The 14241-nt window shown below is 44.0% G+C and overlaps 1 protein-coding gene across 1 annotated transcript in view; it reads right to left on the bottom strand.

Moving 5' to 3' along the window:
• Positions 1 to 14241, bottom strand: part of SCN8A (sodium voltage-gated channel alpha subunit 8) — a 52581-nt gene that overhangs the window by 26404 nt on the left and 11936 nt on the right. The window contains exons 3-8 of the mRNA XM_084223668.1: positions 9302 to 9419; positions 7730 to 7820; positions 7252 to 7380; positions 4664 to 4755; positions 832 to 1053; positions 408 to 471 (exon numbers count right to left, since the gene is read on the bottom strand). Coding sequence (XP_084079794.1) covers positions 408 to 471; positions 832 to 1053; positions 4664 to 4755; positions 7252 to 7380; positions 7730 to 7820; positions 9302 to 9419 — 716 coding nt within the window. The remainder of the gene's footprint in view (positions 1 to 407; positions 472 to 831; positions 1054 to 4663; positions 4756 to 7251; positions 7381 to 7729; positions 7821 to 9301; positions 9420 to 14241) is intronic.

The following is a 14241-nucleotide window of genomic DNA, read 5'->3' as shown; positions in this document are numbered from 1 at the left end:
GAGACGCTGCAGGGCGCAGCTTTTCCCTAAGCCTGAGCCCAAGGCAGGAGCTTGGGCCAGAAGGGTCTTCAGAGCTGAAGGCTGGGGTGGAAAACCAACAGCACGTGGCAAGTTCCCATTTCTGAGCCTCCATCCACCCTTCTCTAATTGGATTCAGAGGGAAATAATGCCACTGGCAACCATTGGTGGCCAGAGCTGCCTCCTGACAGGGAAAATGTCATCATTACATTACATCAGCAGTGGATTCATAATTAGGTTAAGAAATTTGAAACCTGGTGAAGTAACACCAAAACCAACCGAGGAAGAACCAGGAAATATTCCAAAGGTTTTGCCAGCTTTAGGCAACATCAGGGATAACTGATTGTTAATGAAGCTCAAACTGATTGTTCGTGAAGCTCAACACTCACCCTGCATCTGAGCTGTTACCACAGAGCAAAGGGTCAGGGGCACCAGGAATGATGTAAAAATTTGCTGAAGATGAAAAAGAAGAGGTCAGATTCACACACACATGGAGTTAGAGGATTTAACAGACTATAACACTATTAAAACCTTCACTTAAAAGTCCCCCAAAAGCACTGCTGAGAAATTTATCAGTAAAAATATATTTTGGTCTAATTATTTAGCTAAAAGAGCACATCCAAACCCTTCTAAAGGATGAAATCAACTAGGAACATCTGAACAAGGTCAGATCAAAAAAAAAAAACCTGAAAAACTTCTGCACACAGGGTTTTTACTGTGAAAACCAGACACACCACAGCATGAGCCCTGTTGGAACTCCTGCATCGAGCCAAGTCAGGAGGTTTCAGAGACCCTCAGTGTAGAAATACCTACACATATTGTTGGTGTATTCCTCCCAGTCGAAGCCCCTGGAGCCATTATCCAGGAAGGTCTCGTTCACATTAATTGGCCAAATCACACACTTGTTCCTTAAATTGCCCATGAACAGCTGGAGCCCAATGAGGGCAAAGACACTGAGACAGAAAACTGTCAGGATCATCACATCTGACAGCTTCTTCACAGACTGGATCAGGGCACCCACGATGGTCTTCAAGCCTGTGGAGAAGGAAACAAGACTAGAAATCACTCCTGTAGAAGGAAAACACACTGAAAATCCAGATTAATACAGTACCTTAGAGTGACTCTACTCTGGTTGTGGCTATGAATGGTGAAGGTTCCTGGAACGAGCGTGTGTGGTCAGGATTTCCAACCAGTACAACGCTGGGATGGAGGCGAGGAATGGTCAGAACAAACCAAAATCCCAGTGTTTGTCCCTGAGAGTGCCTGAGCCTCGCAGCAGGACTGCACAACGTGGGGAATCACTTCCCCCCACACACAAGGTTTGTCAAATGAGGATCAAATTGGGATTTGCTGCCACGAAAATCCTCGCGGACACATTGAGCCGTGTTCGAGCCGGGCTCGCTGGCACAGGCTGCAACAACTCACAGAGATCAAATACCTTTAACTCTCCACATCTTGGGTTTCTCCTGCTCAACTGAACTGTCTCAGCACTTCCCCTCCCTTGCAGGAGCAGAGTCTTGCCTTTCAGAGGTGGCTTTGGTTACAGCCAGGGCAGGGCTTCACCCACAGCATTGGTGCTTTGGGATTTACGGAGGCCACTGGGATCATTAACAGGCTCAGGATCAAAAATAAGATATTCCAAAAGTAATCCTGCTAGTTTCCCACACCAGTCTGGTCTGTGAGAGGCAGAACTCGTGAGTGGGGAGAACTCAGAATTAATTTTTAGGCAACAGGTCTAAGCTAGCTAGAATTTTGGGTGCAGAAACAACACTGAATTAGGCTCCTTTAGTCAGCCTTTCTGGTGTGAAGTAGGATGATTCTGTGGTTTAAATGAGCAGTGAAGGGAGGCAGGAGAAAAAAATAATAAATCACTTCTGGATTTGGGGTCAGTCACATACAAGGTTCCAGCTGAGACCACATGAACATTTTGCACTAAATCCTGGACCAGAAACCTTGGTCCCTCTCAACCTCCTCCTAAAAAACCCTTGCAGATCAACAGAGGTTAGACCCATCCCAGGAACATAAAGCTTCCAAAACAAACAGTTGCAGACACATTCCTCATAAAAATTCTATTTTGAAGTGTCATTTACTCCCATCATCCAAACTTTCCATGGATTTTCCAGCACAGAGCAGGATTTTGCTGTTGTGGCAGACACATCACCCCCAGCATCTCTTGCCATGCTCATCCCAGGGCTCTGCTCTGCACATGCACCCACGGGCATAAGCACCTGGGCTCCTGCTTTGGATGCTGCTCAATCTCAGGTGTGCCAGGAGAAGTTTGGAACCAAGACAGGACTGGCAGCAGGAGAGATCCCAGTCCAAGGACTGGGAATACTTCAACAAACACAACACCAACAACTTCCAGCTGCAGCCACCACCCCATGCTCCGTGGGTCTAGGTTTCCCTGGATCCTGTGGAATGCAGGTGTGACCCAGGTGTGTCCCCACATGGCAATTAAAATATAAGAACTCAAGTGCCAATACGGAAAATTTTTTGAGACCATCAGGGTTTCATACAGGTTTTCCACCAAAAAAAGACCAAAGGGATATTTTGGTGGCTTAGCTCATGGGTGTCACACAGTTTTCTCCTGTCACACAGATCCATAGAGAGCACAGAATTTTGTCCATGACATGTCAAATTCTGGTGGTATATCCCAATTTTATCTTGTCTCAAACACACCTTAATTCCAGTTATTGACAGAAGGTGTAGATGGCACACAAAACACTAAAATGAGCTTCTCAGTAGCTCAGCACAGAGTTAAAATTCCCATTCCATGTGCTGAAGCAGAAGGGGAGCCCCTTTATATTTTAATATTGAATGTATTCTAAAATCACCTTTTCCTTGCAAAATGATAGTGGTAAAACCCATAAAGAGCACTTTATGCTTTCCTATTAAATAACCCAAAAGGCCAATTATTCAAATGTTTTACACTGCTCCTACTGTCACAAAATGGAGGGGGCCAAGATATGTGCTGCATAACACACCTGATCACCCCACCACCACCAAAAATGGATACAAAACCACAAAGTTTTTGCCATTTCAGGTATGTTCTGGGTCCTCAACACCCAAACAGGATCCCCTTGGCTGTATGTGGCAAATTACCCCTTTTAGTCAATCAAAATATGCAGCAAATTGTCCCTCTAGTAAAAATTACATCAAAAATGTGCTGAACTTAGCAAGGCTCAGCCCCAACCCCTGCTATTTGAAATCAAACTCTGTAAGGTTTGAATTCTATGGAGAGAATGATCCAAAACTGAGCTGTTCTGCTCCCTTCCAGGGGAACACAAGGCATGCTGTCACACAGCCAGCAACCAGCTCCTGAAAGCTGCATCATCTCCACATTGCTAGAATTAAGAAAGCAAAACACAGCCAAAACTGGTTTAACATCAATGCTTCTCCTCTGAGCAAGCCAGAGCTCTCTGGAGCAGGCTGAGAGAACGACAACTACCCCTCAGACCCACTCCTCACAGCAATTCCCAAAGGTCTTTTGCTCTTAAAATCACCAGACATGAAGGAAGGCTCAGTAGGAACATTACTCCAGCATGTTCTCACTGGGTGCAAGGAAAGCAGGTGCCATGTAGGAGCATCATCATCACCACCACCATCATCATCATCATCATCATCACCATCATGCACAACAGGCAGGTCCAGCTGATGGGGTTGGCAGTCTGGGATGGGACAAAAGGGATGAGCCCTACAAATCCACAGGCTGGTCCCTGGCAGCCTTAGAAAGAACCAGCACTGCAGGATCAGGGAATGCATGAGGGAACAAACTACAAAGGAACTGAGACCAAAACTCATCGAGGAGTTAATCTGGGTAACAGGTTGAGCACCTGGAATCCAGAAAGCTGGAGATGTCTGAGTGCCTGTAGGACCTGAGCCTTGAGCTTGACCTCAGAATTAGGGGCACTTTTGTGAAACCACGTGCATGAAGCTTTTCTGTACAAAAATTCAGGATCAGGAAGTGCTCCAGGCCAGGTTGGACAGAGCTGGGATTAAACTGGTCTAGAGGAAGGTGTTCCTGCCCATGACAGGAGGTGGAACAAGATGAGCTTTAAGGTCCCTCCCAACCCAAACCAGACTGGAATTCTGTGATTCTCAGTCCATAACATCTCCCTGGTGTGCCAAAAGAAGGGCCACTGCTCACCCCGTGACACCCAGCTGAGTTACAAGTCCAGAAGCAGCTTTGGGAAGGGTGGTCCTGACAAGTCCAGCTCTGGGGTGGCACAGGAAATCAGCAAAAAGGTTTTAATCTTGGTTGGGTTTTGCTCTGTTGCTTTATAAATTTATTCCTAAAGCAACTCCAAAACCACTGACATGGCGAGTCCCTGAGCCAGAAACTGTTCAGCCTGAGGAGGAGCCTGGTCCTTTTCATCTGGAATTAAACTTTAAAGCCTGGCTTTAGTCTCAGAGATCAGTACAAAATCTGCATAAAAAGGGACAGAAAAGTATGGAGTAACAGCCTGTTCATCCCATAATTTGATGGCCCAGGAGCCTTGATTTCAAACTGCTTTGTTACACAGACTGCAAATCCCATCCAAAAAATCCCAGTGCCATTTCTGAGGAATGAGCAGTGCAGGAGGGGAGGGGAAATACAAAGAGGAAACACACACAAGCCCAGACTTTAATGCTGAATGGTTCTCACCTGGAATTACAGAGATAGTTTTCAAAGCTCGGAGAACTCTGAAAGTTCTCAATGCTGAGACATTCCCAAGGTCCACAAACTCTGTGACATATCTGCAATGAGGGAGGTCACACACAAAAAACACCATGACAATACACACACCAAAATAAAACAACAACTACAGACAAAGCAATACATCACTCACAGGGGCCTGTACCCGACAGCTAAACACCAACCGGGGCCGCCTTACCTGGAATTACAGAAATAGTTTTCAAAGCTCTCAGAACCCTGAAAGTGCGCAGAGCTGAAACATTGCCTAGGTTTACAAACTCTGTTATATACCTGCAGAATTAAACCAGAGTTAATGGCACCGTTGGGGTCACCTTCCTTTGCGTAAATTGTCTGCTTGTAGGAAACAGCTTGTGATTTAAAACGCTTCAGAACTGGCATTGAAAAGAGACAGTGAGACAAAGGTGCAGGGGTAAAATATGGTTTAAGTCTCTCTGCTCCTCAACCAGTTTGTCCAGGTACATGGCTGGATATCCATCCTCACCTGGAATCATGGAATGTCCTGAGCTGGAAGGGACCCCAAGGATCATCCCTTTGGGATGAAGCTGCAGCCCCCAAGGAGTCTCCCCTCAATCTCTTGTCCAGCTGAACAGACCCAGAGCCCTCAGCCACTCCTCCAGATCCTCCCCATGCCCTTGTCCCTGCTCTGGACCCTCTCCAACAGCTTCAGATGTTTTTCATATCGTGGTGCCCCAAACTTCACAGAGTCCTAGAAAGAATTTGAAACTCTGAATCTCTACAGAAAAAGACAATAATAAAAATGCCAAATATTTGACGAGATTTGGTGACACCACCCTGAGCAACCTGGGCTAGTGGGGAAGTGTCCCTGCCCATGACAGGGGGTGGGACTGGATGAGCTTTAAGGTTCCTTCCAGCCCAAACCAATCCATGATTCCATGACTGTACCTCAGATTAGAGGTTTCAAGTATATTCGCTTCAGTTCATGTTTTTTAAGAAAACATAATCATCTTCTGCTTTGATTAACATCCTTCCATTTAATTAGCATCCTTCATTTTAATTAGCATCCTCCATTTCTGATTCTTTATGCTTCAATGTCTGTTTGTGAGCCACAGGAAGGTTTGATTCTCTTTTTCCAAGCAGATAAACCCAACCAAGGTACACAGGGGAGAAGAAGCTTAGTGCAGAGTAACAGGGTTATATTTTACCCCAGCTTAGAGAATATTTCCTCTGTGCCACATGGGGAGAAACTTGCTATGAAAAAGCAAAGACATGCTCAACATTCAAGATTCTTCCTGCTGCAGAAAAGCCTCAAGGGCTTCCAAAAACTCTTAGTGTTGTTTAAATAATGCCCTTGACACAAAAAGAATTGTACAGAGCCTACAGGCAAAGCCTGGCCTCTGGAAAGGAAAGGGTTACAAACACCACTGGGGGATTTGGGACATTCCTTGCAGACCAATGCCTTAAAACTGGTGGCATTTCTGAAGAAACTAAGGGATTGATAATTCCCAGGTGGGATTTGGTCTGTGTGCACCCACACTGGGAGTTCACACTGGGCACAGCAGATCCCGACCTGCTCTGCACTCAAACTCAGGTGTTGGGAGCTGCTGGTTTCTGGCTTTTCATGGAACACGTTCAACTCTTTGCATATAATTTAAATAAACAAATGAAAGATGCATATAATTTAAATGAACAAAATGAAAGGTAGAAAAAGAGCAAAAACTCAGGAAACTCAACAATCTTGGGTGCAGAAAAATATGATAAAAGTGTTTTACTTCAGTTCAAGTGCTCTGAACCCTTGGAAATGCAGCTCCTGAGCCTTCCTCTGTGATCTCTGCTCCATCAGACTCTGGTGAATATGGGAGCCCAACCATGCCATGTGCAATACTCCAAAAATAAGTGTGAAAGGGCAAAAATATTTCTTCCACCAGCAACTCTTTGTCACTGATACTCACCAGTACCAGTGACAAAGACCAGATGTCCATCAGCAGGACTAAGTCTGAGCCAGTGCAGCTCAGGGCAAAAAAAATGGAAAACATGGAAAAAAACAGAAATTTAGGGTGTGTTTCCTGATGTGACTCAGACATGCCCATTATCCTCAGTATCAGCCCAACCCAGCACAAGAGAAAAAAAATGAGGAAGGAAAATCAAATGTCTCCTTTCTGACACTGCAGCTTCATGGGAAATGGGTTAATAACGGCTTATTAACAGGTTATTAATGGGTTAATCACAGTCCAGCTTCCAGTCACAGCCCAAGGGGAAAGGAGTGGTAGAGACTGGAATTTAAAGACATTTGGTTCCTATGCTGATCTGCCCCTCTGGTGCATGAATCAGCTAAAATCTTGTAATAATCAAGGCAATTTTCAGAAAATCCTTTTTTTTTTTTTTTTGCAGTAGCAACTCCACTAACTCAGCGCTGTTGCAGTTTAAAGCTGAAATCCCATCAGGCTAAAACTTTCCTTGGAAAAATCAAGGGGGATCATTGAAGTTTTCCTTGATCTCCTTTTTCCTTACACACCTACCCTCTTGCCAAGGCCTAGTCCCCTCCCAGGCACAGAAATCCCTGGAAAAACACAACTTACGCCATCATGATGACGCTGAAATCCAGCCAGTTCCAGGGATCCCTCAGGAAGGTGAAGCCATCTATACAGAAACCTCTGGCAATGATTTTCACGAGTGATTCAAACGTATAAATCCCGGTGAATGTGTACCTGGGACAAAGAAAGGTCATTTTAGTAGTGAAAAAAGGTGAATTGCAAAGACTTTGATTTAAATAAAAGGCTCCAAAAGATTAAAAAAAAAAAAATAAACCCCAAAAACACCTTAAAAAATACCCCCCCCAAAAAAAATTCTAAAATCCAATGCAAAGCAAAACAAAAACAAACAAACACACACCAAAAAAAAAAAAAAAAAAGCCACAAACAAAGAAAAAAATAACATGGGGAGCATGCACAAGAAAAGCATGGGGAGGAACAGGGTCCTCAAGGGAACAAACTCAGCATTTTGGGAGGTTCTTACAAACACAACATTTGGTACTTCAATGCAACAATTCCTACTTACTCCACATTCTTTGACCATTCAGGCGGGTTACTAAAAGTCATGAATACACAGTTGGTCAAAATAGTGCACATAATGATCATGCTAAATACTGTGGGACAAAGTCAAGGAGCAAAGGGACACACGGTGACTCTACAACCCCTAAAGTCTCCAGAGGTCAGTGACTGAAGGAACATCCAACCATTTCCAGGCTATTCTCTGTGGGCTGCTAATAAGGGCTGAGATGCTTCCAGCAGTCATGGGAAATAAAACTATTTATGTTTTTATGTGTTGTATTACATACAATATCTATACAATATTTATATACTATATATTTTAATATACTACATTACATAACATATACTATATGCTATATAAACTGTATTACATACAGTATTTATATACTGTATTTTTATATACTGTATTACATATACTATTTATATGCTACATAACATATATACTATATAATGATATATACATATATAGTTATATATATGCATATATAACTATATATACAACTGCATATATAACTATATATACAACTATACACAGTTATAACTATCTATATATAGCATATAGCATATATGACTACACAAGTAGTCACTATTTGATCAATTTTCTGTTTAATTTCAATTTAATATACTTTTAAAGTTAGTTTTATATAAATCAAGGTTATATTTTCTGGTATGTCTCAGCAACTCAATTCAGAGACCTAAATGAAACCTTGCCCCCAAATCCATCTATTCAGTAACTCCTGAATTAGGAGCAGAGTGGTGAAATCCAGACATTTGTCTTCCAAAACTATTTCAGGAGACTCAAACAGACCTCAGAGCCTCCAGCAGCACCTCAGGTTCAGCCTGGCAGAAATTCATCCCTCAGCTCCACATCGAGGGGGAGAAAAGGCCACAAGAAATAACTCAGAGCCAAAGAAAATATTCCCAAGTCAACTCTGAAAAGATGGAAAAGCTTTTCCTCCATCTGAGATACAGGAAGGGAGACTGTAGAAGCCTCTAAACCATTTGGATGTGTTTCCATTTTAGAGCCATTTTCTAAAAATAAATAAAGAAACAGTCAATAAAATACATTACTTTTCTCCTAAGAACACCTTCTGATGGTGCTTCCAAAGCTCTGCAATGGGAGTGACATTTTGGAAGAGCTTTGCTTTAGGAGGATGCTTTAGAGATGCCAAAAGAGCAAGAAATTACAGACAAGGTGGCTGTGGCTTGTTCTCCAGATAATAATTCTATTTATTTCTATGTAATATTTTAGTATTTATTTCATTATATTTTAATTCAATTTAACCATTTCAGTAGCTTTTAAAGCCTAACTCTCCTTCACATGAAGCACAACCTTAAGCTGCCTCTGTTCCAAAACTTATCCACGTGTGTGAACAGGGTAAATAAAAGAGAATTTCCCTTCATTGGATGTGGCTAAAGAACTGCTTTTTTGTCCAGTAAAAACCTGGATTTTGTGCATATTCTGAGGCCACATCTCCAGGTGCAGGACTGGCATTTATATTTGTGAACTGAGCAAAAGACAACAGCTAAGAGATTTTCAACAAACACACAAACGTAATTCAGTAATGAAAAGGATATGAATGTATCAAAATTTTAATAGCTATTCTTCTAAACAGATTAAAAGGACTTAAAATGTACAAGGCAGGTGTGGCACTAAATCGGAAGAGTGTTTTCCCTCTGTTTAGTACTACAAAGGTCTGCAGAGAAAAAAAAGAAAGAGAAAGAGAGAGTTAATGCAGGAAAATCATAGCAGGAATTGTACAAAGTTGACAAAATTCCAGGGTAAAAAATAGCATTTTCTGGTGTTTTTTTTTTTTAAATAATCTCCTTTATGAAGCTCCCATTAGGGTACAACACACCTGAACATCACAGGCATCACCCAGCAGGACACCAGGGGTAATTCTACTCCAAAATTCCATTTAATTTGAGACCCCAGACAGGACAGAAGTCAAATCTCCCACCCAAGCCCCTCTTTCCTCTCCTACACCCTGCTATTCCTTTCTAAGGATGAGAACCCGGGTCCCCAGAGCCCCAGGAGCAGCACTGAGGAGCAGATCTGGCACAGCCCCTGCCTCCTTCCTGCTGGAATCTGAAATGTACAGAACTCTTAGAATTTGAGGCTTCTAAGCTAAAATTTAAAATTAAACACAGGATTTGATCTGTGACCTTGGAAAAGGCCTTTAAACTTAAGTGTTAGAGGTGAGAATGTGGATTTAGAGTTTAAAGTAGAGACATGTTCAGCTAAGTAAAGGAAAGCTTTAAGTTTCAGAAAAAATAAAAGTAGTTACAGAGGTAAAGGAGTTTAGAATATAGCACTATAGGTTTGTGTGTTATGATGGCTAAGAAAGTTTACACTGTAGTATGGGTCTATAAGATGAAATATTTAAGGATTAGGTCAAAAACATAAATATCTTTGCTAGCAGTGTTTCATTGGTTAATAACTCTTTAAAAGGTCTTGTGACTTTCTGAATTATGCTGTAACAATGTGAGCTGAACTCACACTTTTTACTTATGTAGAAAATAAGAAAATAAACTGCATCACTAAAAACAACTCAGAGGTCTTGTCTCAAACTTATTCAAAACCCCTGAATTATCACACTGCCCAAATAACCACAACGAATCCTGCTGTTACAAATCCCTGGGAAGAGAGACTGGCAGGCAAGCAGGACCAAAAGGTGGTGGCAGTGTCCCCCAGCCCAGTAGATACAGGTCACCCACCATCCCCAGCACAGCAATCTCACTGCTTTTCTCTACAGAGCTGATGAAGATGTCAGGTTCAGAACTTGTGGAATGAATTTCAGGTTCACTTCTTCATTCAGAACCTGTGGAATGATCCATGTGAGCATGGGGCAGAATTCTGCTGTCCATCTCCCTGCAGAGAGCAGCACCAGGAGCATCAGGGGCCAACTGGGTCTGTGGGTGCTTCACATCCAGAGCTCCCACCATCCCAGCCAGAGGAAAAATCCAATTTGTGTGCACTGAGAAGCCAAAGCCCTTTTCCTGGCACCACTTATCCTGTTTTTAAACTCTCCAGGATGGCCCCAAAGCACAGCTAGACTCACTCCTGCCTCTAACCCCCAGCTGGCACAGCCCTGAGCTCAGAGCCCAACCCCAGGGAATCCACCAGGGCTCTCTGCCAGCACAGGCTTCCCCAGGAGACTCACTCTTAGGAAATTTGTCATTTTCCTCGTCAATGAAACAACGTGTTTGAGCTCATTTGGTTAAATTAGACCATTGAACAGTAAATTATTTGCAAAGGAAATCAAAATCAGATTGTGGTTCAGCACAGAGAGAGGAAGGTTTGTTAGCAGAACCACTAATGCATCCCTACCAAAAGCACTTTAAAGACAGCCCTGGACAGCTCTTAAATTGCAGCATCAAGAATTAATGACCAGATCACCTTGGCATGGACAAACCCCTTAAAAGGCCCAAAGTTTTGCAAAACTGCCATTACAGAGTGCTCAGGGGACACCCAATTCTAGGAATCAGCTCTCCCCTTCCCTGATACCACAAACTTTCCAGGACTCACATTCCCTTCCTCTTTAAATCTCTTTAAAAATGATCCCCTAAATCTCCCACGCCTTTTGAGCAATGAACCCTCCAGCAGGACCGTACGAGACATTACGTGGGATAAGGGGAGCTGGAAGAAGGCAGGAACTTCCCAAACCCCACAGAGTGCTGAGTGTCCACTCATTCATTCCTTGGAAATCTCCAGGGATGGGGACTCCAAACCTTCCTGGGCAGCCCCTTCCAATGCCTGACCACTTTCTCCACAGGGAAATCAAAGTTTTCATCCCACAGCCTATCAAACATGAACTCCATGTTCTCCTTGTTCAGTCCCTCACCTGTTATGTGACTGAACCTAAGACAGTTCCTTGTTTTCTCCCTGTGCTCTGCCCAGATTTCTCATTTTAGACCACAAAGCCTGTTGAATTGTTCCTGCCTGTAAAGCCCATCATCCCTGCGCCTTTCAGCACAGCCCTCACAGTAGTGAGGTGTCAGAACTCCAGTCTGCTCATGGATTATGACAGTTCTGAGATCCACCATTCCCCTGTGTACCCTGTAAAATCCTGACTAAATCTCCACTTGGTCTTGTCAACAGAAAGGAAAGCCCAAAAGCCAAGAAGTGTTTGGCAATTTAAACCCTCTCTTAGTTTTCCATTCTGCTGCTGACATATTAAAACTCTATTTCAAAATGGCTGCAAGCTCTTAAAACATTTTCTGGACCTGGGCCAAAAACATCCTTAAGAGCTTTTAAGATGTGCTGAAGCAAAGCTCAAAACTCAGAGGAAGGTGATACCTGGAAAAAGGTATTTTGCAGTCAGTTTAAGAGATGGTTTTGTCTGGTTGGACTTCCCAAAGACTCCCTTTGTTGTTAGACCTGTGAAAAAACTCCATCCTCTTTAGTTTCCATCAAGTTCATCAAGACCCACCAAAACCTTGGAAATAAGTTGCATAAAAAGAAGGTTTCATAAAAATCAATCCGCAAAATTATGACTGTGCTTGGGAGAGCAACAGAACCAACTGGGGGATGGCAAAAATGATTCCAGCTCCATCAAGATTTAAAACATTCCTGCTTCCTGCAGGTTTGCCACTGAGCAGTTCTGTAATGGCTGAGGAGTGAGGGGGAGTGGGCAGGAGATTTCAGAAGCAAACAGCTTTAGGAACAGCCTCAGAACATATGGGAGCACATTCCTGCAGCAGTGACACAATGTGGAGCAGGGGAGAGCGGTGACTTCCTGGTGACACCCTGAGCGAGCCACTGAGGCTGCTGGAAAAGGAATTTAAAGCAAACTCGGGTACCTTGTGGGCTGAAGAATTACAGACACAATAAGTCCTGAGAGCAGCCGTGGGGAGAAGGGTTTGAGGTGCCCCAGGAACCCCCCGAGCCTGGGCTGAGCCCCTCTGCCCCGCTCAGGTGAGACCCCACCTGCAGAGCTGCCGCAGCCCTGGGAGGATGTGGAGCTGCTGGAGGGAGCTCCTGATTTTTAAGTTTTAAGGACCTCTCAATCTGCCTGTGCAAGGAAATCCATTCTGCCTCCTGGCCAGAAATAATTCTCCACCCTTTCCCCCATTACAAGTGGGCTGCAGTTGTTTAGGAGACGGGAGCAGATTCCACACTTGGCATTCCCTGATCCCAGCTCTGCATGCCTGGATCCACAGCACCAACAGCCAACAGCTCCATCACACTCTGCCTTCCCTCCAACACCTGGAGAGGACTGCAGAACATAACTGCCAGGGGATCCAATCTCCTTTTTTCAGTTTTTCCCTTCCACAATCACTTTTCCTGCTCCTTTGAAGCCAACTGGAGAGTCAGAGTGGAAGAAAAAACACCATTAAGCACTCAAGACCTGGGAAAGGCAATGAGACGCTGGAAATGAGAATAAAAATCTGATTTTTGGGATGGCTCTGACTCTTCTGTTTTGGTGACTTCACTGAAATGCAAACCCAGGAATTGTGTCGTGACCTTGCAGAGTCACCAGCACTCCCTGCAGACACCACAGGCCAAGGCTCCTAAGGCACATTCCAGAGCCAGACGTGCCTCCTGCAGCTGGTCCCTCACATCCCTGTGATTTTCCTGGGCCAAGGTGACATTCTGGACCCACAGGGCCCGTTTCCAAACCTGGCATGTGACTTGACAAAGCTGCAAGTCACTCCCTTGGCACGAAGGCTCTAGAGAGATCCTCAGGTGCTTCTGTGGCAGCCATAGGTGACCTCGGACGTCCCAGCCCAACCTCAGACGTGTGTGTGGACACTCTTCCTTTTCCCACTGAACTTATCCACAGCCTCAACTCACAGAATATCCAGGGACCTTCTGTTGCCTCATCACTGCAGCCTTTGCAGAAGCAGGAGCACCTTCACCTCATTCTGCAGCAGGGACGGAATTCGAGGGAATTGGAAATGGAAGGTGCTTGAGGAGAACGGCCCCAGCCTGGCAAACACCATGTCCAGAGGGAAAGAACAGGGTGAGGAGGTGTTGAGGAGGGATGGACTGGGCCATGAATGGATCAGAAGGAAAGAGAGGTGTACAAGATGGAAAAACATCCAAAATGGAAATCCTGACTGTAAGAGTGAAAGAGGAAGATGGCCTTGATGTCTTAATAAAGAGTGAAGGATTTAAGGCCATGAGGCTGCTCTGCTCCCAAGGCTGGGGCTGCTCACACGGGGTTTTTCCTGAATTTTGTTTGCACATGTGAACGAGGAAGTTCATGTACATGCCTTTTGGATATATTAATTGAAATAGTTTGGGTTTCCATAATAAAAATGGGTAACTATTGCTCCTACCCTGTGCTTCAGGCCAGGAACTGGAAGGCCATTACAAGTTGTAAAACAAAGAATCATGAAAAAATTCTTTCTCGTCCTTACACAGAGACAAAGATGAGCTAAGCAGCTCCCAAACCTGCCACCTGCAACCAAAGGGATTCCAGATCCTCCTCAGAGTCATGGTTTACTCCTCACTTCAAGACACTCAGGGGCTAGAATGTGTTCAGAGCTGCGAACAAGCTGAGCTTGATCCTG

The sequence above is a fragment of the Fringilla coelebs genome (assembly GCF_963513975.1).
Source record: "Fringilla coelebs genome assembly, chromosome: 30".
Classification (NCBI taxonomy): domain Eukaryota; kingdom Metazoa; phylum Chordata; class Aves; order Passeriformes; family Fringillidae; genus Fringilla; species Fringilla coelebs.
This window is presented reverse-complemented; position numbering and strand designations above follow the sequence as displayed.